Here is a 24,327-nt window from a genome sequence, read left to right on the forward strand (position 1 = left end):
TGAAACACTGAGGCGACATTTTTACGGCTGTTTTGGTGACCTGTACCACATTGGAATCCTTCTCCATCATGAAAGGAGCCTCGCTCTTCCTAGAGGAGTCTCCCACCGATGCTTATTTACGTAACACTTGTGCCACTGAGACACACAGGGAAAAGCATTGAAAATGACCCAACTCTCCAGAAAATAACTCCAGACCTCACGTTCATGAAGCTGAATAATGTCCGTTTTCTACTTCCCCTGCCAGTGTTAAAAAGGACGCATTTTAAATCTCAGACTCTAAATCTCTGTCCCGTCTTGCATTTTTGGATCTCTTCGGTCATAAAAGTAGAGGTGAATTGGAGCAAAGTTGATTTTTTAGGCTAAATGTTGTAGGGGTTTTATAAGCTTGCTCCTCATGGATGGAAATTTTGACTCATTTTTGTCTCTGTTTATGAGCAAAATTAGTTTGCTGGCTTCCATCTATGCCTGGCCTTGTTACAGCTGGCCTTCATTCAGGAGATCACAAGGAATGGGCAAGTAGGAGAACGGGCCAGGAACTAAATGGTTCGGAAGATGTCTTTAGGAAATGCTATTTGCATAACCTCCCACCCACAGGGGGCAGCACTTTGCACAGGAGTGGGCAATCATTTTTGCAGCGGAGCTACTTCATCAACTTGCGTTCGTGGTCGGGCCGGCTCCACCCCCTCCCAGAAGGGGCAGGACCTCTGGCGGAAGGGGTGGGGCCTCAACAGAAAGGGGCGGTTCCCTTTAGGCACTGCTTGTCCCTGGTGGGGGGAGGAGACTTCACACGCACACCCAAGCCAATCAAGCCCTGGGAGCAGAGGCGCGCGCAAAGTCGAACTTAGCTGCCTTTACTAGGAGGTTAACAGTCATCTTTCCTTGGCTTGACCTAGGCAGCCATTTTAGTAGCCTGTACCTCAGAGCTATTTGCCTTGAGGACACAGAACTACCCCCCAGCATCCTTCGGAAGTTCTGCATTGAGACTGGAACAAAGCGTCACATTTGTGATCCCTGCACTTCGTGCCATAGCGGCATCGAACTTTGACAGCTTGGCTAGAACTTGGCTCCTGCTGATCGGAAAACCCAGCCACCAAACTGAGGCTACGGCTACACTGCCGTTTCTTTCATGGAAGAAGAGAGGCAAATCGCGCTCGCATTTGCAAATCTTCTTCCGATTCTTTTTGAGGAAGAGGTTTTGCTGCTATTTGGCCCCGTGTAGATTGAGGTTTACAGGGTCTTGCGAAATAGTTTTTTTTCCCCCCGACATTTGGCTCTGTCTACACGGGGCCAAATTGCGGCAAAACCTCTTCCGCAAAAAGAATCGGAAGAAGATAGGCAAATCGCGCTCGCATTTGCATATCTTCTTCCACAAAAAAAGGGCAGTGTAGCCGTAGGCTGAGTGAAAGGAGAATCTCCTTTAATGGTTAGCAGCACGAGGCACATGACCGGCGGTGAACGTAAGTCCGGGTACTGCCCTGTTGATACCCGGGTCCCTGCCAGCTCTTTAAATAGCTCCCTTCTAGCTTTTGCTGCAGCTCCGCCCGCTCTTGCCGGAGCCACGCACCAGCGCGCAGGCGGTTCCTTTCACCTCTGCTCATGACGCAAAGTCGAGGAGCTGCAGTTCTAGTGCGTGGATGCGTATGCGTTAGTGGTCTGTTTGCCCATGCACACGCACTTCCTTTACAGTGCTCTTGCACTGGTTTCGATGCAGTACATGTTCTGCCGGGGGCAGAGGATTCACTCAAGGCAGTATCAATCAGTTTTGGTGCCATAGGGTGGCTGCCTTTTGGGGTTCCTCTTGCAGCATCACAGTAGCCTTGCAAATGATCCCCTGCCTTCATTTCCCTCTTGCAGGCACTCTCTGACTAATCCCCTCCTCCCAAAGGCCAATTCTCCACCATATGTGTCCGGTATTTTTTGGGAGACTATCTGGCACCCTGAGGCCTGGCTAACAGTGGATGACACTTGGCTAATATAAAGCAAAGCCAAGCTGTGAGCAGAGACCTTTACGTTAGCCAAGTGCTGGCCACTGTTAGCCAGGCCTCTGGCCTCACACCAGGCCTGTGCTACATGGGCTTTTATTTCAGGCCCTCCTCTTACTCCACCAGCTGCCTTCCTGCTTTCACCAGGTGCTCCCCGGGAACTTCCTCCCTGTCGCTCCCACGGCCCCTCTGCCGAATGCTCACTCTAGCTTCTGAACTTTCCTTTGCCTCTCATGTATAACACACGGTGGGGGTGGAGGGCAGCCCCATCCTCCTCCCTATGCCCAACGAGGACACACCTGGACTGGTCGGTAGGGTTACCATACAGCCAGTTTTTGCCGGACATGTCCTCCTTTTCGGTCCTTAAATCTCCGTTCAGCCGGGTTTTTTAAAAATCTAAAGATGTCCTGGATTTTTCCCTCCTCACTCTTTTTCAAACAAATGTCAATCTGTTTATATAGACCCATGGAGCAGCCCACGTGTCCCGCCCAAGGGAAGCTCGGAGCCCTGCCCAGCCCAGCCCCGAGCTGCGTTCTAGGGTCTGCAGCCACAGCTGGGAGATCCCAGCTCCTCTGCGCGCTCAGGTGTACCCAGGGGTGCTCATTTGCATACCCACGATGCATTGCTCACGGCAACCTGAATCCCTGGCCCGTGAGCTGGGTTTGCTCCCGACCTCTGGTTCCGATGCTAAAACTCGAGCTTCCAGCGCGCTCGTGCAACAGAAAAGGGGGGGGAGGGTGTTGCTGGCTGGCGTGTCCTCTTCTTTGAAAGTTCAGAAATGGTCACCCTACTGGAAGGCTACGTCTATACTGCGGAGCTAAAGCTGCAGAAATAGCTATTCCGCGTCTTAAGAGCAAGCCCGTTATATCGGAATATAATGAGCGCGCTATTCCGACGTCCCTGTAAGACTCACTCCACGAGGATTAAGGGACATGTCGGAATAGCGCTGTATTTAAGAATGTGGCGCTGTGTGGACAGCGCCACAGTACACAATAAGCTATTTCGAAATAAGACCGGAATAAGATATTAGCGTCGCTCCAAGCACGTCTCTTATTTCGAGCTCCAGGTGCCGTGTAGATGCCCCCAAAGAGGGGCGCTGCACCCGCTTGTTACAGGGGGACTCGAAACGTTTCACACCCTCGCAATGCAGGGTTTGAGTCTGAGGAAAGCTTGTCAGTCGGATTTCGCTTCACAGCACGTCTGCCCCCATTGGCGCCAAGTTCAAAGACGGTGCTTTCGTCGTTCCCTCGCGCTGAGACAGGGCTGAGTCGGCAGAAGATCAGAGGCGCAAAAGGACTGTAAAAAATTAACGGCCAGCCTAATGCGAGGGAAGTACACTGTTTCTTCTCCCGCGAGCCCTGGCCGGCATGCAGAGCTAGGGAATATCTTTGAGGAATCCAGGGAAAATATGGCCCCCGGGGTTTTCCTTTCCAGTCACTGCTGGGCTTTCAATCCACATCACCGTTCTTTAGGATAAAGTGGGTTGTGGGGAGGGGGGTCCCCTTCTCCTTGTGATGTATGGAAATGATTTCTGGATACATTCTTGGGGAAAAGGAGCATCTGTCACCAACTCCTTCCTCTGGGCTGGCCACGGTGCTGGGACGCAGAGTGCCAGGGCAGGGAAACCATTTCCTGAGGCGGCTTGTCCGGTTGGTTTCACGGGGGCAGGATCTGGCCTGAAGGGAGGAACGAACACCCAGCCCCATGAGGCAGCCTGGGTGGTAGGACGCTAAGCATAATGGGCTCTACATTGCAGGCCCTGTGCATGCCCAGTTAGGCTACGTCTAGGCTGCAAGCCTCTTTCGAAAAAGAGCATCTAGACGACAACCAGGACTTTCGAAAAAGCAAGCCGCTTTTTCTAAAGAGAGCACCCAGGCTGTGTAGAGGCTCTCTTCCAAAAAAGCCCAGTTTGCATCACATAGCGCCTTTTTTCGAAAGAGCACTTTTGAAAAAAGACGTTCTTCCTCGTAAAACGAAGTTTTCCGTGGTTGAAAACACTGCCACGTTCTTTCGATTTACTTTCAAAAGAACTCGGTGGCAGTCTAGATGCAGGGGAAGTTTTTTTGAAAAAAGGCCGCTTTTTTTCCAAGAAACCCTGTAGTCTAGACATCCCCTTACAGAGCAAGATGTGTCTTTTGTATGGCCAGAGTCTCTCTGGGGCAGTTTCCAGTGGGGACATGCGGCTCTGGTGTGACATGGGGCTGGTGAAGCGTGTGTGGGTTCGGCCGCTGCTCCAGCACAAACACATCAATGTAGCCCCCCCCGTGCCCACACCCCGAATCGAAACCAAGTGTACATTTTGCACAAGGCACACACCTACCATTCAGGTGCAGGGGAATTAACTGCGAGCCAGCGACTAGGGAAGGCAATTGAAACAAAGCATACGAGGGCCGACCCTGCAAGCCTTCTCCTGTAGCTCATTAGGACTGCTCGTGGGAGCAGAGGTTTTGCAGGATTGGGCCCTAGGAGAGGAGGTGTTGATAGAGCCTGGGGAGATCTGGATTTTGTTCCTGGCTCTCTCGCTGGCCTCAGGCAAACCACATCATAGTCCTGTGCCTCAGCTTCCCCACCTGTAAAAGGGGGTTAATGCCACTGGGCTTCTTTGTAAGGTCCTTTGAGAGCTGTGGGTGAAACGCACTACAAAGCCAGGGACTGAGTGTAAGCCATTCTCAGCTTGTTTCAGGGCTGGCTGGGACAGGTGTGGTAGCTTTTCCGTAAGCACTTGTCTACCCACACGTTCGACTCTCGCTGTAGTTAAAGCAGCAGAACCCCCCGAGTGGACGCAATTATACGGGTCGAAAGGGGCTTTTACCGAGGCAGCTTGTTCCCCTAAACCGGTGGTTTTCAAACTTTTTTGTCTCTTGACCCGGTTGAAGAAAATCGTTGATGCCGCGACTCAGCAGAATGTGTCTGGAGTGAGGGAAAGCTTTGGGGCACAGGAGGGGGCTCTGCCTTTGTGGGGGGCAGGGCTGGGGCAGGAGGGGCTGACCTCGAGCGGCTCCTGGGTAGCAGTGCAGCGGGGGGGCGAGGGAGGCTGAAGCAGCTTCCTGCCTCTCCTGGCCCTGCAGCAGGCTCCCAGCCAGGGGGAGAGCGCAGCTAGTGCTCAGGGTAGGGGCAGCGCACAGAGCCCCGTGCGTTCTCCTCCCTCCTTCCACCGAGGAGCCGCGCCTGCTCGGGTTGCCAGGTGCCAGTTTTGAACCGGACAGTCCGGTATTTGAGGGTTTTGTCCGGGACACAAATTGAGAAAATACCGGACATAGAAACGTCGGCTATTTTCTAATTAAGTAAGTTTGATTATTATCATGAGTATCAGTGCGTGGTTGCATCCTGCGTGAGCGTGTCTACCAGCCAGGCAGTACGCAGCTACGCAGTAGAGAGGAGGGGGCGGGGCCGGGGCAGGATGGAATCCCCGGGGCCAGACTTGCCCGTGCACCCCACTGGGACTGTGCATGGGGCAGACAGCACCCTGGGATCTGCATGCCCCCGGGCCAGCCCCAGTCCCCACTGGCCGGTTCCCCCTGCTCTTCCCCCCTGGCCTGCCTCGCTCCCCCTGATGCCTTCCCTGACATCCCTGCTTCCATTGGCCGGTTCCCCCCCAGCCAGCCCCGCTCTCCCCAGCCCCCTCCCGGCCAACCCTGCTTCCCACCAGCTGTTCTCCACCTCCCCATCTCCGCTGGCCAGCCCCGCTCCCTCCTGGCTGCCCCCACCCCCCATCTGAGATCAAGTGTGTCCATGTGACGGACCGGGCCGTGTCTGGGCACAGCTGAGGGCATCCGCTCAGGGCGAATTGCTCAAATCCAGGGCTCCTTACAGCCCCCAGACTGGTGACCTCTCCAAACAGGCCACAAACCAGTCCCACAGAGCGCTTCAGCAACCTGCCTGAAGCCTCCCGAGCAAAACCCCTCTGACACCCCAGCAATATCCGTGCCCCAGATGGCCCCGGGCCTATACACAGGTGGGGGGTCCTAACACCCAATCCCACCTACCCCGAACAAGTTCTGTCCGGTTCCAAGAAACCAGCCACAGATCCCTGGTCAATTTACCCCCTGGACCTTACCCACAAATCACGCTGGGCCAATCCTTTAGAATCTATATCTAAAGGTTTATTAATACAAGAAAGAAAAGCCTGAGAGTAAGGTTATTAAAGTACAGTACGTTACATGCACCGAATCTCCCAGTCCTCGATGCAGGCTCTAGCAGAGATGTTACAGCTGCTGGTTTAAAAGTTCTTATTGCACATCCTACGATCAGGATGGGTTCACAGGTCTTCCGGGCTCTTCAATCCCTGCAGTGCTGCCTCTGGGATGAAGTGCTGAGCGGAGAACAAAATGGCATCGACCGCATGGCCTCTTTATACCCCCTCCCTGGCCTCTTCTGGTCTCAGCCGGTCACCTGGTCCTCAGCCTCTCTCTGCTGGCAGCTCTTAGGTCTCCACCCTCCTGCTTTAGGTGTGTCTTTGGCCCATCAAGGGCCATTGTTCCACAGGGCTTCGCTACTCAGCCTGTCCATAGCACTGCTCAACCACATTCCGAGAAATATTCAGCTTCCACACAGATTACAGATCTACACACACAGACATTATATACTCACATAAACAGTGTACACAGGATCAGCAAACAACAAGCTCCCATTCAATACCCCACATGGCCCCCTTCTATATCATTGCTGGGGCCAGCACCCCCACCTCTGGGTGCAGCAGCGATCTGGCTGCTTTCCTCCAATTCGGTAACGTGACAGTCCAGTATTTTTTTTAAATCATCTGGTAACCCTAGGGCCTGCTGCCTGCCGCTTCTGGGGCACAATGTAGCCCATGGTGCCAGGACAGGCAGGGGAGCTGCCTTAGCTCCCCCACTGCTCACCTGGCCCCTCTACAACACCGAGCCCCCAGGCCTGACATTCCACCACCTAGTGCTGGGCCGTGACCCATCGTCTGAAACCGGCTGGTCTAAACGTAGGTGAGAGTATAAGTGACACCGGCACGAGAGATCTGGACAGCGGTGCAGCTGGACCCACCCTGCAGGTCGTACCAGGTTAGCTCCCCGGGTGAAAAATGACCCTTCCCCCCCCTTGCATCGCTGAGTCAGCACAACGGTTCTAGCCCGGGACTCACTGGAATTCTCCTTCCACGCAAGCTCGTCCCACGGCAGGGCCGCTCCCAGAGGTGGAAGGAGTTTCGTGCGGGCAGGTACCTCAGCAGCCATAGTGTGGAGGCTCCGTTTTCCCAGAGAAGAGCGACAGGCCGCAGCCGTGTGAGCTGCCCTGGTCATGCTAGTGTCCCTCCCCCTGGAGCTGGGGTGAGGGGAGACTTAGCCAGTCCCTGGTCTCCCAGCTGGGACTGCCAGGAGGGGCCCGTGTTGAGGGCGGTGTCTTTACCCACTAGAAATAGGCTTGGGAACCCAGTGGCTCATTGCACAGAGCTGCCCAAAGAGGAACGAATACAGAAGAGGCAGCAGGGGGGTGTTGGTTTAATGCCCAGCCTACAGCCCTTGTCAGAGCAGATGAGCAAGGGGTTAGGAAAACATCCAGATGTGTGGCGGGGGGAATCTGACCCTGGACACACAATATTAGGGGCAGGTGAGCTTGGCCAGAACTTGGTGGGTTTCCAGTTTGAAAGCCCGGATATTACTGGGCTTGGATTCTGTGTACAGCAGAGACACAAAGTAAAGGGCAGAGATGGGGTGATATGGAGGGGAAAGTGGAGCAGAAAGAGAGTCACGAAACATGGTGAGTTCATGGGCAGGAGAATCCTTTTGAGGGAACCCAGCCAGCTTCTTTCCTCCAGCCAGCTCTGGCATGGTCCTTCTGCCTAAACACCAGCGGTCTGATTCTAAGCACCCACAGCTCCTAGGAAGGTCAGCTGGTGTTGCAGGCGCTCAGCTGAGCGGAAAACCCTTTCTCCTCAGCCACAGAAAAATGCGGCTGTTTTTTAAAAATCGATTTTGCCTTACAAACAAAATAGGTGTTGAAAGCCCAGGACAGGAAGCAGGGCCAACCTTACCCATATGCAGCTGCGTGGGGCTCCTGAAAATCTGGGGCACCGCTGGGTCTTAATGTCCACCCACCTGTCTCTTCCGATCCCTGTTCTGTGGCTCTTCCTGCTCCGGGGAGGGTCTAGCGGACTTACAAAGGACAAAGCTGGCCAGAGCCATTAGCAGCACACGGAACCTGGGAAAGAGCCATTCCCATGGCAACGCAGCCATTTCTGCCAAGCCCAGGTCTGTACTGTCCGTTTCTGAGTTTATTGTGTTAGTCAACAGGCCCGGAGTTTAACATTTGCTTTAAAATATTTCACTGGTGTGTTGCTGAAGATGATAAAACCACATCTCTAAAAAATTCCCCTCCCTGCGGCTGCTGTAGGGCCCCATAAGCCTTAAGCACGGCCCTGAAAGGAAGACTTAGCAACCGATGCCCGTCCCCTTCCTGCCCCAAGTAGTCCGAGATGTTCCCTAAAGCCCTGTGATAATAATACATGTATCATTTTTCCAAAGATAACACGACCAAGGCTGCCAAGGGCAAAGTGGCAGGGGGGATTGTAGAGAGAAGCGGCCCTTCAAAACCAACGCTAGAAATTAGCCAACGACCCTAAGATCCAAAACCAGGGGTGCAATGTATATGAAGGAGACAGAAACCCACATAAAGAGGCACAGGAGCAAGGCTTGGATGGGCCTGGCAAAATAAGAAAGGGATTAGACTGGGGTGGGCAAAGGGGCCTCCGCGGGCCGGATCCGGCTCGCCAAGCGGGTTAATCCGGCCCGCAGGGGACCTGCCGCTCCCTCGCCCCCAGGCCCATTAGGGCCTAGGAGCAGGACAAGCGCACAAAGTTTCCTCCGCTCTGCTAGGAGCACATGACACTTTTCTAAGTGCCGCGGGCTCCTTGCAGGGCGGGGGCAGGGCAGACGAAGCTCTGTGCGCTGTCCCACCCCCAAGCTCTGATTGGCCTGGGGGCGGAGGAGCGTGCGACGCTTCCTCCCACCCTGCCAGGGGCATAGGTGCTTTGTGGGAACGGGGGGGGGGGAGTGGAGGCTTCCCCACCCCCAGACCACTCATGGTCTGGGGATGGAGAAGCCCAGAAGCATCCTGGCCCCGCCCCTTCTGTTTTAGGCCACACCCCTTCCGGAGTGGCCCTCGGCCAAAAATTATTTCCCACCCCTAGATCAGACAGACCCGAGCTTCCAGCCAAATGTTGGAATGGAAACGTTCGCAGCTGCCGAAAGAAAACCGTCAGTTCCTGCATGAAAATAATTGATGGGCTGCTCTCGCCGGGCGGATGGGTGAGGAATTTCAATGAGTAACCCGAGTGGCGCTGACAAAGGGAATGAGATTGAAGTGTTAAAGGTAAGTGAGCCGTGGGCTGGAAAGGAGGAGGAAGAATACATGGAAAAGAAGAACGACAGTTCAGCATCGTGTGGGCTGCCGGCTTTCCAAGGAGAAAGAGACAAAGAACTTTGCGTTGCCACGTGGCCACCACGCTGGAAAACACGAGCCCCCTGCTACACACACGTGTTCGTGCATACACGCTGCTCCGCACGGGGCACCGATGCTCAGCAGCGTCTCTGTGCGGAGACGTGCCCAGCGGTTTCAAGGCACCGTTTGCAAAAGAGCTACGTGCGAAGGGGGCTGATCCTTCTGGAGTAAGACTCTGCGCCCTCCTCCTCCCGGCAGATGCAAGGAACGTGCGTGTCTTCCAGACCTTGGTTTTGAGAGAAGGAAGCTGCTCCCGATTCATCGGAAGCACCAGTGCACTTGCGGAGGGACGCGCTGCGCGGGCCGGCGGCGGCCGCTGTCACGGTCACGGCGGCGTGGTCACAGCTCAGGTGTCACGTTTGCTTTTATTTGCAACCTCTTTGCTTGCCCGTCAGAGACCAGATCGGGACTCGAAAGGCTCCCAAAGGTCCCAGATCGCATTGAATTTCAAAGGGCTTCTTTGGAAAGCCAGGCCCTGACACGGGGGGGAGCGGGTGGGTGGTGGGGACGATGAAGGGTGCGAACGCACCCCGCCATGGTGCTCCAAGTAGGTATGCTCTGCTGGCCGAGGAAAGGCAGGGTACTGATTCCCCCTTCCAGACTCCCCCAGGAGGGAGGCCCAGCCCCTCCCCAGCCTTGCTTCTGGGGAAGAGGTGGGGGGCATAGGATTGCTAGATACCTTCACAAAAAATCCTGAACATGGTGTGGGGGGGGGGGGGAATTGGTTGAAAAAAAAGGGGATGGGGTAGGGCCAAACTTGTTGAGAAAAAAAAAAGATCGCTGCGTCTTTAAATTCCCGCGCTCCCCGATCCCCTGCCCCCGCCAGACACAGGAGGGGAAAAATGACCCCACCGGCTTCCGTTGGAGAAAAAACAGAAACAAATGGACATGTTACATGTCCGGTATTTTCTGGGGTTTTTTACCGGACAGAAGACGCAATTACCAAACTGTCCAGGTATAAACCAGGCACCTGGCAACCCTAGCGGGGCAGGAATCAGCCCCAGCCTTCCCCTGACCGACTGGAGCATGGGGGAGCGAGTCTGCCTTCCCCGGACGCCAGAGCGCACTGACTTGCGGGACCATGGGCCTTTGCACCCATGCGGTCCACATTCCCAAAAAAACCACACCCTAAGGAAACTCCTGCGTATGGGCCTGCAAGCTCAGGCTACCTGACGAATGCTTAGAACAAGGGCTACATTGGCAAACATACCTAAAGATGCGGAGACGTGCCCAGAGGCACATACAAAAGTACCCAAGTGACTTAGGCACCTCTCTCTCCTTGACCTCTGAGTCCAGCAGCGCAGGACTTCTGACCCTTCTCTTCCATTTGGCCTAGAAAGTTGTGATTGAATGGCTACTGCCGGCCAGATGGAGGAGAACCTGTTTGCCACAGGACCTTCCGAGGGTTTCATCCTTCGCGCTTCGCTGCGTGACAAGCCTCCTAGAGCTAAGAGCCCGCGGAACCAGGAGTAAAGGCGCGACCTCAAGAAAAGGCTGAGGAGCCGGGAAGAGTCCTGACAACAAGCTGTATCCAGCTGCATTGAGCCTTCATCTAATTCCACTGGAGCCGGCCAGGGACTCACTTGGCTCTAACACTGGAGCAGAACAGTGTCCGAAGGGAAGCGGCGAATGGGGCCGGGGCAGTTAGACTGGGCAGATCACTAGGGGGCAGGATTGGGGCCACTTAATGCATTTTGGTGGGTGGTCATGGGTTGGCGTCACCCTGGAAGGGGCGGGGCTTGGGGTGGAAGGGGCGGGACTGCAGATTAGCACCCCCCCCCCCAAGTTGTCAAAAGCTTTGAATTAAAAACACAGCAAAGGGCTCATGGCCCCGCTGTGACCACGTTGTCTGGCTGCTGCCTGGGGTTGCTGTGGCCTTTAAAAGGCTCCCGGCTCCAGCCCTGCATCGGTAGCACTGCACCCATGAGCTGGAAGCCATTTAAATAAAATCCTGCAGCCTGAGCTGCTGCCTGGAAGTTCAGTGGCATGGGCAGCAGGATATAAAAAGAAAGTGGCCACGTGCCGTCCGTGGGCCAGATCAAAGTGTTAGGTGGGCCGGATCCGGCTCCAGGGCCGCATCTTGCCCAGCCTGGGGGAGATGGTAGGTCTGGTACTGGCTTAACTCATCAAGGGGAATCGAATGGCTGGCTCTAATTTCTGAGACGCTAGGCGCTAATCTCCATGCTCGTGTGATCAAAAGGAAGCCCTGTCGCTTCAGTGTGGCCCCTTTGGAGGAATTTAAATCCCCTTCCCTCCCCTTTAACATTCACATGCTACCTGCTGACACAAGCAACCCCCTTGTAACGTCAGCAGAAATTCATTTTTCAGTTTCAGAGAGGTCGCCATGTTAGTCGGTTTCAGCAAAAACAACAAAGGAGTCCGGTGGCACTTTAAAGACTCACGAATTTCGTAGCGTATTAGGGCATAAACTAGTGAGTTGTAGCTCATGAAAGCTCATGCCCTACTACTCTAAGAAATTCGTTAGCCTTCAAAGCGCCATCAAACACCTTGGAACTTTTCAGTGATTCCTCAGAGAATGAGCATGGTCATCCTCGGAGCAGCACGTGGTCTCCGGTTCCTAGCTCAGCTCTGTGCAAACTGTCTGGCTTGTCCCAAAACGCAAAGGCTGTCACAGGATGGATGTTGCCAGCTCCCCAAAATCCCTCCCAGATTTTTACAGCGGTGACAGTGAGCTGGGAAAAGGCAGCTTCCGAACGAGAAGCGTTGTCAGCAAAGTATAAGGTCCTCCTGTCCTGAGAATTGCACCAGAGCTTACAGAAAAGAAATCAGGAGGGAACAGCGAGGGGAAATCGAGTCAGGTATTACATTCGGTTGGTGTGCAGGCTCTTGGCAGTGTTTGCAGCAAGGTGCGTAAACAATGAATTACTTGGAGAGCTGAGAGGTCAGTGGTGAGAAGGTATCGGGTTTGTTGATAGCCCGCAAGGGGCCTGGGTTCTTTTTTAGAAGGCACTTGTTTGGAGACGGGGTTAGCAATTGTATCACTTGCCCATGCGAAATGCTTGTAGGTTCTGCCATAGGCTTTCAGGGCTGATCCAAACCCACTGCACCCCATGGGAAGACTGCATTGATGTCAGTGGGCTTTGAATCACTAAGGCCAGGTCTACGCTAGAGTGGAAGGTCGACCTAAGCTACGCATCTCCAGCTGTGTTAATTACATAGCAGGAGCCCACGGATCTTAAATCACCATCCACACAGAGGGAGGTCGACGGGAGCAAACGCTCCCATTGGCTCCCTTACTCCTTGTGAGGAGCAGGAGAACTGGCGCCAATGGAGACACCCTCTGAGTTTGATTTATCGGGTCTTTATTAGACCCGCTAAATCAAACTCTGTAAAAGCGATCACAGCAGCGCCAATCTTCCCCATAGTATAGACAAGGCCTATGAACCCAGCAGCAGGAGACCCAGTGGCTCGCGTGAGCCTGGCTTGCAGGATCAGGCCATGTGAGGATCTATAGGAGGGCACCTAGAGATGCAGGGTAATACAGACAGCTGAGTGACCGATGGGTATTGTCTAGGAGATGAGTCACTCACCTCTAGAGAATATGTTTGACAATAACCAAAGGGGTGAGTGAATACTTGTGTGAACCATGGGTTGCTCTGACTTGCACTGACTTGCTCAAGCAGGATACAGACCCTCTAACCTCTAGGCCCCTGGTTCCAAGCTTAGAAAACGGAAAAGTGAGAGAGATCGCCCCGCACTGCAGGAGCGAATGCTGCTGAAGGCTGGGATTGTACAGAAGAGTCAGGACTGGAGTAACGGGAAGTTGCGGGTTAGAACAAGGCACGGGGGCAGAGTCCGAGAGGGCAGGTTCTGGACTAGCAAAGTGAGTGCAGGCGATTAGCAAAGCCGTGAGAGAATTAAGGACTAGAAGTCAGCCCCGGAGCAGGGCTGAGGTGGGTTATCCACAAGGTCTGCGAGAAGTTGGATTTTGCATGCAGTGTTTGTTACAGTCCGCCTCAGTGCCTGGAACCCTAATAAAGAACATGAATAATTCCCATGACAGTGCAGCCAGCGGACTCCAGATGTGTGTGATGGGAGGAGAGTGGTTTGGAAGCCATGCAGCTCCGAAGCACCCCATTCTGCAACATCTGGGCTGGCAATCACATCCCCCTGCAGGCGGGCAAGGGACCAGGTCTCTCTTCCCGCACATCCATGTGGCCACAAGAATGAGTGTGGGGGACGAGGTGCAGTAAGGGAGACAATTGATTTTAGATCCTCGTGTGTGGACGCAACAGTTGTACAGATCCCAATGTCTTAATCAGCAGTCCTGGCTTATATCCATCCAGCGCACGTCTCCTCTAAAACAGTCCCGAGCAGCTGCCCGTCTGTGCCAGAGGCGATGGCATGAAGCAGGTGGCACTTGCTAATTAACTGCGCACTAAAGAAGTCCATGAATATTTTAGCTCTCACCAGAGACTTTGCTGGTACAGTCAATGCTGTCGTTATGAGCAGCTGGCCTCTAGGGGGCACGCTCACAATGCAATAGGCCTCTGTTCTGGTCAGAAGTATGGGACTTAAAATCTTTTTTAGGTTAGCCAGCCTTCGCTGCATTTAACACCCCATTGACATCAAAAGCTTCCAGCCCACTTAATTAGCCTCATTAGCACCCATGCTACAAGGGACAGGCACCTTTTTTTCCTCCCTTCTTTCTCTGTTATAAATTCTGAATTCCTTTTTGTTCTACTCCGGCTCATCTGAGGAAGTGGGTTTTGCCCATGAAAGTGCACGATAGTAGATTTTTGTTAGTCTCTAAGGCTGTGTCTAGACTACATGCCTCTGTCGTCAGAGGCATGTAGATTAGACACATAGGCAAAGGCAAATGAAGCCGCGATTTAAATGATCGCGGCTTCATTTACATTTACATGGCTGCCGCGCTGAGCCGACAAACAGCTGATCAGCTGTTTGTCCGCTCAGCGCGCTAGTCTGGACGCTCCCCTGCCGACATCAAAGCCCTTTGTTGGCAGCCCCGTTATTCCTCGTAGGATGAGGTTTACCGGGGCTGCCGACAAAGGGCTTTGATGTTGACAGGGGAGCGACCAGACTAGCGCGCTGAGCGGACAAACAGCTGATCAGCTGTTTGTCGGCTCAGCGCGGTAGCCATGTAAATGTAAATGAAGCCGCGATCATTTAAATTGCGGCTTCATTTGCCTTTGCCAAAACAACAAATCTACATGGCTCCGTCGACGGAGCCATGTAGTCTAGACGTACCCTAAGATGCTGCAGGACTGTTTGTTGTTTTTACAGTTTTTTCAGTTAGGGCTTGTCTAGACTACAGGGTTTTTTCGAAAAAACTTCTCCTGTGTCTAGACCACTGTCGCGCTCTTTCTAAAGTAAATCGAAAGAACACGACAATTTTTTCAACTGAGGAAAACCTCGTTTTACAAGGAAGTGCTCTTTCGAAAAAAGGCACTATGTGATGCAAACTGTGCTTTTTTGGAAGAGAGTCTCCAGACTGCCTCGGTGCTCTCTTTCAAAAAAGCAGCTTGTTTTTTTGGAAGTACTGGTTGTCGTCTAGACGCTCTTTTTCAGAAGAGGCTTGCCGTCTAGACGTAGCCTTACAGACGAACAGGGCTACCTGTCTGAAACAATATATTTTGGTTAGCCTCTAATGTGCACAGATCTCCTCATTGTTTTTAAAGTTACAGACTAACACAGATCCCCCTCTGGATGCATCTTCACTGCACTCTGAACTCGAAATAAGATACGCTATTTGCATATCTTATTTTGATTCGTTGTCGAAACAGGCTATTTCGAAATGTGGCACATCTACACTGCACCAAATTTCGAAATAACACACTATTTTGAGGCATCCCTTATCCCTCGTGGAACGAGGTTTTCAGGGAAGCCGAAATAGCGCCTCTGCTATATTTCGCAATAGCAGATGCATTCAAAAGACACAGAGTAGCTATTTTGGAATACCTCTGGTATCCTGAAATAGCACGGCAGTGTAGATGTACCCTCTGAGACTTTTTTGAAGCGAAAGGAAGGCCATGTCTACACTAGGAGTCTATTTCAAAATAACTAAATTCGACTTCATAACTCCTGATTTTTCAAAATCGAACTAGCCTGTCTCCACTATGGAAAAGTCTCGAAATGAGCCCAAGGCAGGCTCTGTTATTGTGAATGTGCTACCTCAGATTTAGAGCCCCAGGAAGCACTGGGGAGTAATTACTTTGAATGACTCTGGGGCGTCGTTACTTTGAAATAGCAGTACCAGGGCGTCCACACCACCGCGATTTCAAAAAAACGATTTCGGAATTAGTGTTATTCCTGATGAAAAGCAGGAATACAGATTCCAAATTAAGCAGCCTATTTTTTTGAAATAACGGGCTTGGCCAGGTGGATGCTCCACTTATAAATTCAACCTAAGGGGGGTTATTTTGAAATCAAGCCCTAGTGTAAACCAGGGCGAAAAGCCCCAAATGTGGCCAACATGCAGGTCTCGGTGCCGCTGCAAGCCGATCCAGTGCAGGCCCTGGGAGGTGTCCCATTCTCTTCAGTCGGCTCAGGCTTTATAAGGCCATTGGTTTTGTAACCTTATCTCCATAACTTTGCATACAGAGGGTGAGTAAACTCTACAGCGGTGGGAGGAACGGGAGAGGGTGGGGCCCACAGCGGGATGTTGGGTAAACTGGGCTGCAGACCGAGGGCGTGGGAGAATTGAGAAATATTATTTGCCGCCAGAGGAAACCCAGTGGGACTCCACTTTAGTATGAACGAGCACACGCCGTAATTCATGTGCACAACTTCCGTTTCGGCTTGCTCTCGTTTTACGGTGCACGAGTATCCATTTAGACGCTGTGGAGCTGATCTGGTGAGGTCCCTATTTAGACAGCCTTGCTTTAAACAAAGTGTATATTACAAAACAATAAGAGGTGGGTGCTATGCTAGTTTAATATCCCGGGTTATCCCTTCCAGATTTCTGAGCAGGACTGGGGAACAACAAAGGAATATAAGAACATAGAATATAAGAACGACCATACTGAGTCAGACCAAAGGTCCACCCAGCACAGTACCCTGTCTGCCGACAGTGGCCGATGCCAGGTGCCCCAGAAGGCGTGAATCAAACAGGTAATAATCAAGCCATCTCTCCTGCCATCCATCTCCACCCTCTGACAAACAGAGGCTAGAGACACCATTCTTTCCCATACTGGCTAGTAGCCTTTTATGGACCTAACCTCCATGAAATTATCTAGCTTCTCTTTAAACTCTTTTATAGTCCTAGCCTTCACAGCCTCCTCCGGCGAGGAGTTTCACAGATTGACTACACGCTGTGTGAAGAACTTCCCTTTATTAGTTTTAAACCTGCTACCCATTAGGATTTACCAAGATCCTAAGGCACATGATAACTTTAAGCACAGGAAACTATTTTTAGTGAGTATCTTCTCCCCACCCCACTCTCTACTCACATATTACCAGCTGCTGCTGGTAACTGGTAACTACAGTAGGTACTTTCTGCAGGCAGAAATGTGTCAAACCCCCCCCCCCCCCCCCCCACACACACACACACAATGGTGTCCTTTAAAATCTGCATTTAAAGTCCTTTCAGGAAGCTGGATGCAATGTCTTCGTGAGAGTTTTCTTTATTGCAACACCGTTGTTCGTTGTTTCCTTTCTTTGTTCCTCACAAGGAGAGGAAACAATCAGCGACGGTGTTGCAATAAAGAAAGGTGGCATGTGTTTTCCACGATCTGAGCCCATGACATAGAGGCAAAGGCCATCATCATGTACTACCTCTATCGAACGGCTGGCGACTTGTGCCACCCTTAGCCTGGACGTGTGAATTGCATTTCCTGCCAGGAATTGTACTGAACAGAATGCTTCACTTTTGCTTAGAGAATGTACTGTCGGCCGCGCACAGGCACACACGGCTAATGAATTAAAGATGGGCAGTTACTTCATAGCTCTTTGAAAACAACAAGGAGTCCTGCGGCATCTTGAAGACGAACAGATTTATTTGGGCGTCAGCTCTCGTGGGTAAAACCCACTTCATCAGCTGCATGGAGCAGACATCACTAAGTGGGGGATATATATGCACGCACACACTGGCATATCAAAAGAAGACAATTACTTAGCAAGCATAGGACCAGTGTAAACCAGGCCAATTCGGTCAATGTGGATGTGATTCACTCCAACAGCTGATGGTGTGAATTCCAAGAGAGGGAAAGTTGCCTTTGCAGTGAGAGAACCATTTAAGTCCTTACTCGGTCCAAATTTGTTTTTACAGCTACATACTAACACAGCTCCCTGCTCTGACATTTTTAAGTCTTTGTCCTCTAGCAAGACCAAGAATGACTGAACACATGCCCCAAAGAGAGTGAATAGAACAACTAAACATCAAGTGATCCCTCTCCTGTCATCCAATCAGAGGCTAGTGACACCATCTCCGCCCATCCTGGCTAATAGTCATTGATGAACCTAGCCTCCGTGAATGTATCTAGTTCGTTTTTGAACCCTGTTAAAGTCCTGGCCTTCACCACATCCTCTGGCAAGGAGTTCCACAGGTTGCCTGTGTGCTGCATGAAGGAAAACTTCCTTTGGTTTTTTTTAAACCTATTCCCTCTTCATTTCATTTGGTGACCCCTACTTCTTCTGGAGTCGTTTCTGGGGAGTCAGCAATGCAGTCAGACTACTCCTAGGTTGCAAGGCTCAGGTCCGGGGAAGTCTGGAACAAACCACCCCGGGCTCTGGAGTGCCCCATCTCTGGCAAGAGAAAAAGACAAGAGGAAAACCTGAGGCGGTGTCTACGTTTCCACCACTGCGGCTCTTGCTAACTCACCGCCCCAGCTGCAGGCGTGTTCCTGTGATGTGACCGGGATAAGCCGCTATCTTTGTTTATTTCAGCTTGTGAAGCCGGCCGGGTAGATTTACATTTCATCTACTGCCACGGAGACAATAGGAACGCATCCATCCTGGGGCCTGGCCCGCGCTGATAACAGAGAGATGAGGTGCGGGACTTTCCTCCAGGGGCTGCTGGTGCTGCTCATTCCTGCCCATGTGCTCCGCTGCCCTGACTCCTGGCGGGAAAGGGACGTGGTCTATTGGCCGGATCACAGGCCTGGGAAGCAGGGACACCTGATTTCTGGTCCTGGCTCTGTCTTAGTGGCGTTGGGTAGTTGGTCTGATTGTGAGTTCATGCCTATTATTTCAATGTTCCCCTCCCAGGCTCTGAGGCTGGTTAAAGGGCCTGGTCCTGCAGCCCTTTGCTCACACAGTTGGAATTCAGAGAGACTCTGGGATCACTGGGGTCAGATGCCTGGGACGGCCTCCTGCAGACTGTCTAGCATCAGGGCTCCTGATTCCACGCTGCTCTTACCTGCATGGGATCCTCAGAGACTGGATCCCAGCGAGGCTGGGGTGTAACCCACACACCTACTGGTTGCAATGCACTAGTCCAGATAGTGACACTAAGCCCACTTACAGAGGGAGCCAGCAGGAGTTTGATCTCCCTGCCTGAGAACCAGCTGGTTTTTAGCTCTAGCGCTCACGCACCAAGCTCCAGAGGTTCTAGGTTCGATTCCAGGCCCCCCAGCCCTCCCCCCCCATTTGAGTTGTCTCGGCTCTGCTGGTGTTAGCCCCAGAAGCAACATGGGCTAATTGATTGTTTCAACCTCCGTGTGCGTACTGGGGTGCTACGTGCACTTGCATGGGGGGGGGGCGGTGGTTAAAGGCAACCAGGGCTGCTCTCTGGGGAGTGTGTGTGGGTGGGGGGGTGCATGGTGCAGTGGCAGGGCTCTGTGGAACAGGCATTATATTTTGGGGGAAGGGGGGAATTAATGTTTTCAGGGGCTTGTCAATGGATTGTGTCCTGGGGGCGAATGCCACCTGCAGGGCTTTCCGAGAAGGATGCAGCTTGCGCGGCTTTCTGGCGGTGCGCGCGCAAATGCAGCTTGCGCGGCTTTCTGGGGGTGCGCGCGCAAATGCAGCTTGCGCGGCTTCCTGGGGGAGGGGGCGCGCGCTCCGGGGGGAGCCCGAACCCTGGGGCGTTTTCATCACCCAGGGGAGCGCCAGTAACTTTTTGCGCCGCTCCAGAGCCAGGGCAGGGCGGCGGGTGCGAGCGCAGCCAAGCCGGGCTCTGCGCCCCTCTCCCTGCCCCGCGGGGGGGCCCGGGGCTGCTTCCCGCCCCTCCCCGCTGCCATTGGAGGCCTGGCTGGGCTCGGGCGCTCCCAGTGGCTGCCGGAGGCGCCCGTCAGCGGGAGGCTGCCCGGAGCCAGCAGGGGCCGGGAGGCGGCAGGCGAGGGGCTGCGCCGGGCAGGGCGCGCTGGGGCCGGGATGCGCCCGCTCCCCTGCAGGCGGCGGGCGCAGGCTGCTCGCTGAACGCGCCGCCCCGCTCCAGCTACCGAGCGCACCTGAGCCGGCTCCGGGAGGGAGCCGCCCGGCCCAGGCATGTCCAGGAAAAAGACCCTCAAGAGCAAGGGGAGCGGCAGCGCCTCGCCCTCCTCCGCGCTGCCCCCCAAGGAGAACGGCCAGGCCGGCGGGGCCAGAGCCAAGGGGGGCGGCAGCCGCCCCAGCCCCGAGCTGCCCCTCAACGGCGTGGTGCTGCCCAGCCGGCCCTCCCTGAGCAGCAGCGGGGAGTTCTACGACGTGGCCTTCAAGGTAAGGGCAGCGGGGGCTGGGCCGGAGTGCGGGGAGCCGGGCAGGGGAGCGGGGAGCCGGGCAGGGGCGCGGGGAACCGGGGGTTTGGGCAGGGGCGCGGGGAGCCGGGCAGGGGCGCGGGGAACCGGGGAGCCGGGCAGGGGCGCGGGGAGCGGGGAGCCGGGCAGGGGAGCGGGGGGTCGGGGAGGGGAGCGGGGTGCCAGGCGAGGAGCCAGGGGGCTGGGCAGGGGCGCACAGACTGCAGGCTTTGCGCGGAGGGCTAGGGAGCCTGAGTGGGGAACGCACGGAGCCCGGCACGGGGCAGGGGAGCCCCGGAGCGCACAGCCCCGTTGTTGCAGGGAGGGTCCCAGCGCGCACAGATCCAAACGGGGGTCTCAGACCTCAGGCCAGGGCGATATCTGGGCAGTTTGCTCCGGAGCCTGGGGCGCACAGAGCCCCCGGGAAAGCCCGGCACAGGGCGAGGGGATGAGGCCGCCCCCCGAGTTCTACGGGGAGGTGTCTGCACCTTGCAGGGCGCAGGGAACCGCCTCGGTGGCGCGGCTGTTTGGGGGCGCAGGGGAGCAAGAGGAGCGAGCCCGCAGCCCCAGAGCCCAGCGGGGTGCGGGCGCAGAGCAGAGCCCCGGCGCGGGGGCCGGAAAGGGGGTGTTATCCCCGGCACCGGGGATCAGGGGACCGGGTCCAGGGGAAAATGGGAACGGGCTAAAGATGGGGGTGGAGGGCGGGTCCGCACGTGGGACGGCAGCTCCTGGCCCTCCCCGGCCGCGAGGCTCCGCGCAAAGTTCGGGCTCCGGGGGAGCGAGGCTGGGACCGAGCCCTTCAGCTTCCCTCTGGGGCAGGCTGGAGCGCGGAGCAGAGAGCTGTGGACTGGGGGGGGCTGGGTAGCGAGATCCTTCTGTCTTCCGGCAACCTGTCCCCAGTCGTCCCCCCTCCCCCCCCCTTGACTCCAAGGCTCCGGGAAAAGTTCCCTTCCCCTGGTCACACACTGGCTGCAGGGAGCCCTGCAGAGCAGAGATTTTCCTTTGGGCTTCAGTTTACCATGGACACCTGCGCTCCCATCCCCCTTGGCTGGCCCCAGCAGGCCATGCACACGCCCTCCCCTTCCCTGGCTGGCTTTTAGGCTACCGGTTGTGCTGCTCCCTTCCCTGGCAGCCTCCCTGTTCCACCGCCCTCCCCAATCCACCCTGTGCGCAGTTGGAAAAATGTGGCCGAAAGGAACTAGCTGCAGGTGTTTTGTGTGGCAACAAGCCGCATGGCCAGCGAGTGCCAGAACGAATGTGGGGACTAAGGGGTGCAGGGTGTTGCCCTTTGGGATCTTGTGTCCTTGTGGCTCTGGCTGGCGCTCTAAAACATCACTGACCCCTTGGTGCAGGAGTTGCTTCTGGATTCTGGACGTGAGCTTTGCTGTCGGAGGGCAGGAGACCGGACTTGGCTGCTCCAGGTCCCTTCGGGTTCTAGGATTCGATGCTTTGCCCGGAGGTAGCGGTGCTTGTGGACTAGGGCTCGCCAGTGCTCGGTGCTGTACAAAGACCGGACTAAATACTTGCCTGGCCTTTTGTGCAGGCAGCTTTTCCTCTGGTGCTTGTGGGCGAGAGGTTTGCTGGAAAAAGGCCTGGGAAGGGCGTTGTTCAGCGGCTCTACCTCTGGTAGGGGTGTAACAGTGCAGGCGATGAACTGATTAACCGATAAGCAAAGGTTAATCGGTTAGTGCTATCGACTACCCGCATTTCCCCCCGCCCGCCAGTACATTTTTTAACAGATTGGCCAGCAGCCTGGCTCAGTTCTGGCTTGCGCCGGGTCCGGGACCTACCCCTGCTGCAGCACTGCATTGAAAGTGTATTAGGAACCGGTGGGGCAGGCAGCCCCACTTAGTTCCAGTTTGCGCTGGGTCTGGGAGCTCAGACCTCCTCCCCCACCTCCCCACAGTGGCTGCTGTATCGGTTTTTCAAACTGGCTCCTCTTGCGGACCAGCTCCTGCCTGGCACCCCATGTTGCTGCCTCTGATCCAGAGGCAGCAGCGCAGAGAGGCAGGGGGCTCCTCAGGAGTGGGGATGGAGCACGGGCTGCCGGCCCCACCCCCTGGGACTATCGAATAGACAAGTAACCGATAAGAATTCATGAGGTGAATTGACTATTCGGTTAACCGTTATGTAACATCCCTAGCCTCTAGACCCCCAACCCCCTCCGTTCTCTTCTGACTCCTCATCGCTGGGCTTCTGCATTGAAATTAGACTCATCAGGTTTCCCTCTGAGTCTTGTACAGCGGCACAATCTGCCCAGCATCCAGCGGGTGGTTGAAATGCAAATCCCTTTCTAGTCCCCTTAAAAAAAAAAAAAAACCCCAAACCCTCTTCTCTACTGACCCTTGAAACTGCCGCCTGCAACGCGTCCTGCTCCGACACGGTACAGGAGCTTTCTCGACCCCTCTTTGCAGCATCTAAAGCAAGATGAGCGTGTTCCTCTCGCCAGCTGCAACCAGCTGTGTCTGTCTGCTGCTGCTGCATTTCATTCATTTGCATCTGTTTCTTTTCGGAGGGCTTGGGCAGCTTGTGCCGTGTGTTTCGAGGGCACCGCTCACGCTGGATCTAAGTGTCAGTCCCGATGCGGTGACAGGGCCCCCTTTCCACACACACCCTTGTAGCACTGGTTTTGTTTGGCCCAAATTGGTAATGCCACTTCCCCAGCCAGCTGTGGGCCTTTAACTCCGTTCCCGCCGGCACCGAGGGCCAAGCTGGGTGCCAGCAAGCCGCTGCCCCTGCAGGAAGGGGCGCATCTTGACGCAATGTACAGAGAAGCGTGAGGCTTTGGCGTCTGCAGGAGGCTAGTGAAATCGGACTCCTCGTGGGCTTTGGGCCGGGTGAATTCAGTGCTCCTGAAACGTCCACAGGGCTGGAGGCTGGAGCAGTCTCTCTGGCCCCTCCCCTCCTTGGCCTCAGCTGGGATGACCTGCGAAGCGGGCAGGGCCTGTCCACACTCCTGGTTCTTTTCCTGCTTGGGACGCCTGCTCCGTTAGGGACTGAATCGAAACCCCCCAGATGCTTCAGATCAGCCAGGGAGCTGCCAGCAGGGGATGCCGGAGGGCTCGAGTCCTTCTCCGCGATCCGGGCTGCGTGCAGAAGAACCAGGTTGGGGCTACGTTCCGACCTCCCAGATGCTTGTAGACTTGTGAGCTGACGTCAGGGCAATACGCTGGTGCCTGCGTAGAACCTGAGCCCAGAACCTGGCTCCCTGTGAGATGGGTGAGGGGCACGAGCGGCCAAGAACCAGCGCAGCTGTCAAAACCAGCCCCTTGCTGCAGGGTCCCCGTTTCTGCACCTGTAAGATTGTGCTGCTAGCCCGGCCCCGGCGACGGGCACAAAAGGTGTCCCAAAGAACAGCCCCGCGTCCTCGGGCGGACGTGGGATCCCGCATCCGGAGCTGAGCCATCGACTCGGAACTGTACCCGGACCACAAGCCGAGGGCACGGCTCCCCCGCTGCGAGCCACACAGCTCTCTTCACCCGGGAGCCGAGCTTGTTGATTGCACGGTGCCGGGCGAGACGCCGGTGCCGAGAGCTGAGCTGGGGAAGGAGGCCGTCGGCTGCCTGGCTGGGTTGGCAAACCCCCTGTTTAAGGCTCGCGTGTGCCTAGCGTGGGGTGGGTCCGCGGGGATCGCGTTGGTGGACGCGATGCTTGGTCGCGCTCCCCACTGAGCGAGTCCCTTGGGGCCCAGAGCTCAGAGCTAGTCTGTTGGCTTCAGTGGGTGTTGGAGATAGGCCCGCAGAAGTACTGGGCACCCACAAAACCCAGTGAAGCTAATGCAAACTGGGGGGGCTCCCCGCCTTCACAGCCAGGCCACTGACTTCTCTGGGCTGCACCTGCTCCACTGAGCCACCGTTTCCCTACTGGTGAAACAGAGACAGGGACCTGGATCTTCACAAGCTTCAGGGCCCCGTTACTGACGTGTGCACGTGCTCCTGTTAATGGGGCGTAGCCTCCTAGGCTGAAGAACAATAACTCCTAAGGCTCCCTCTCGTTTGTTTCCACCCATGTGCGGAATAATTTTATGTGCACCAAGGCATGTGCGCATGGGCACCACCAGCAGATACTAGCTGTGATTTCTGCTAATCAGCTGGGCAGCATTTGACTCTCTCCTGAGAGGCTGCACCAGGGCACAGCCTATGAGGAACACTGCTCTTGCTGGTACATACAGGCTGCTCTGTGTAAGAGTGTCCTGAGGATCTAGTGAGGATTATTAACGTGGAGTTTAAAAATTGCCGGGTTACATG

At 54.9% G+C, this 24,327-nt stretch overlaps 1 protein-coding gene across 3 annotated transcripts in view; it reads left to right on the top strand.

The window, feature by feature from the left end:
- Nucleotides 1-19,581: 19,581 nt before the first annotated feature.
- RAB26 (RAB26, member RAS oncogene family) overlaps nucleotides 19,582-24,327 on the top strand; it is a 201,739-nt gene continuing 196,993 nt past the window's right edge. For 2 of the 3 annotated variants that reach the window (XM_075899857.1, XM_075899859.1), the window contains exon 1: nucleotides 19,582-20,063. In XM_075899857.1, the coding sequence (XP_075755972.1) occupies nucleotides 19,854-20,063 (210 nt within the window). In that variant the 5' untranslated portion in view covers nucleotides 19,582-19,853. The remainder of the gene's footprint in view (nucleotides 20,064-24,327) is intronic. The other variant, XM_075899858.1, reaches the window with a different exon arrangement.

This window comes from Pelodiscus sinensis, chromosome 16, assembly GCF_049634645.1.
Source record: "Pelodiscus sinensis isolate JC-2024 chromosome 16, ASM4963464v1, whole genome shotgun sequence".
NCBI classification, from domain to species: Eukaryota; Metazoa; Chordata; order Testudines; family Trionychidae; genus Pelodiscus; species Pelodiscus sinensis.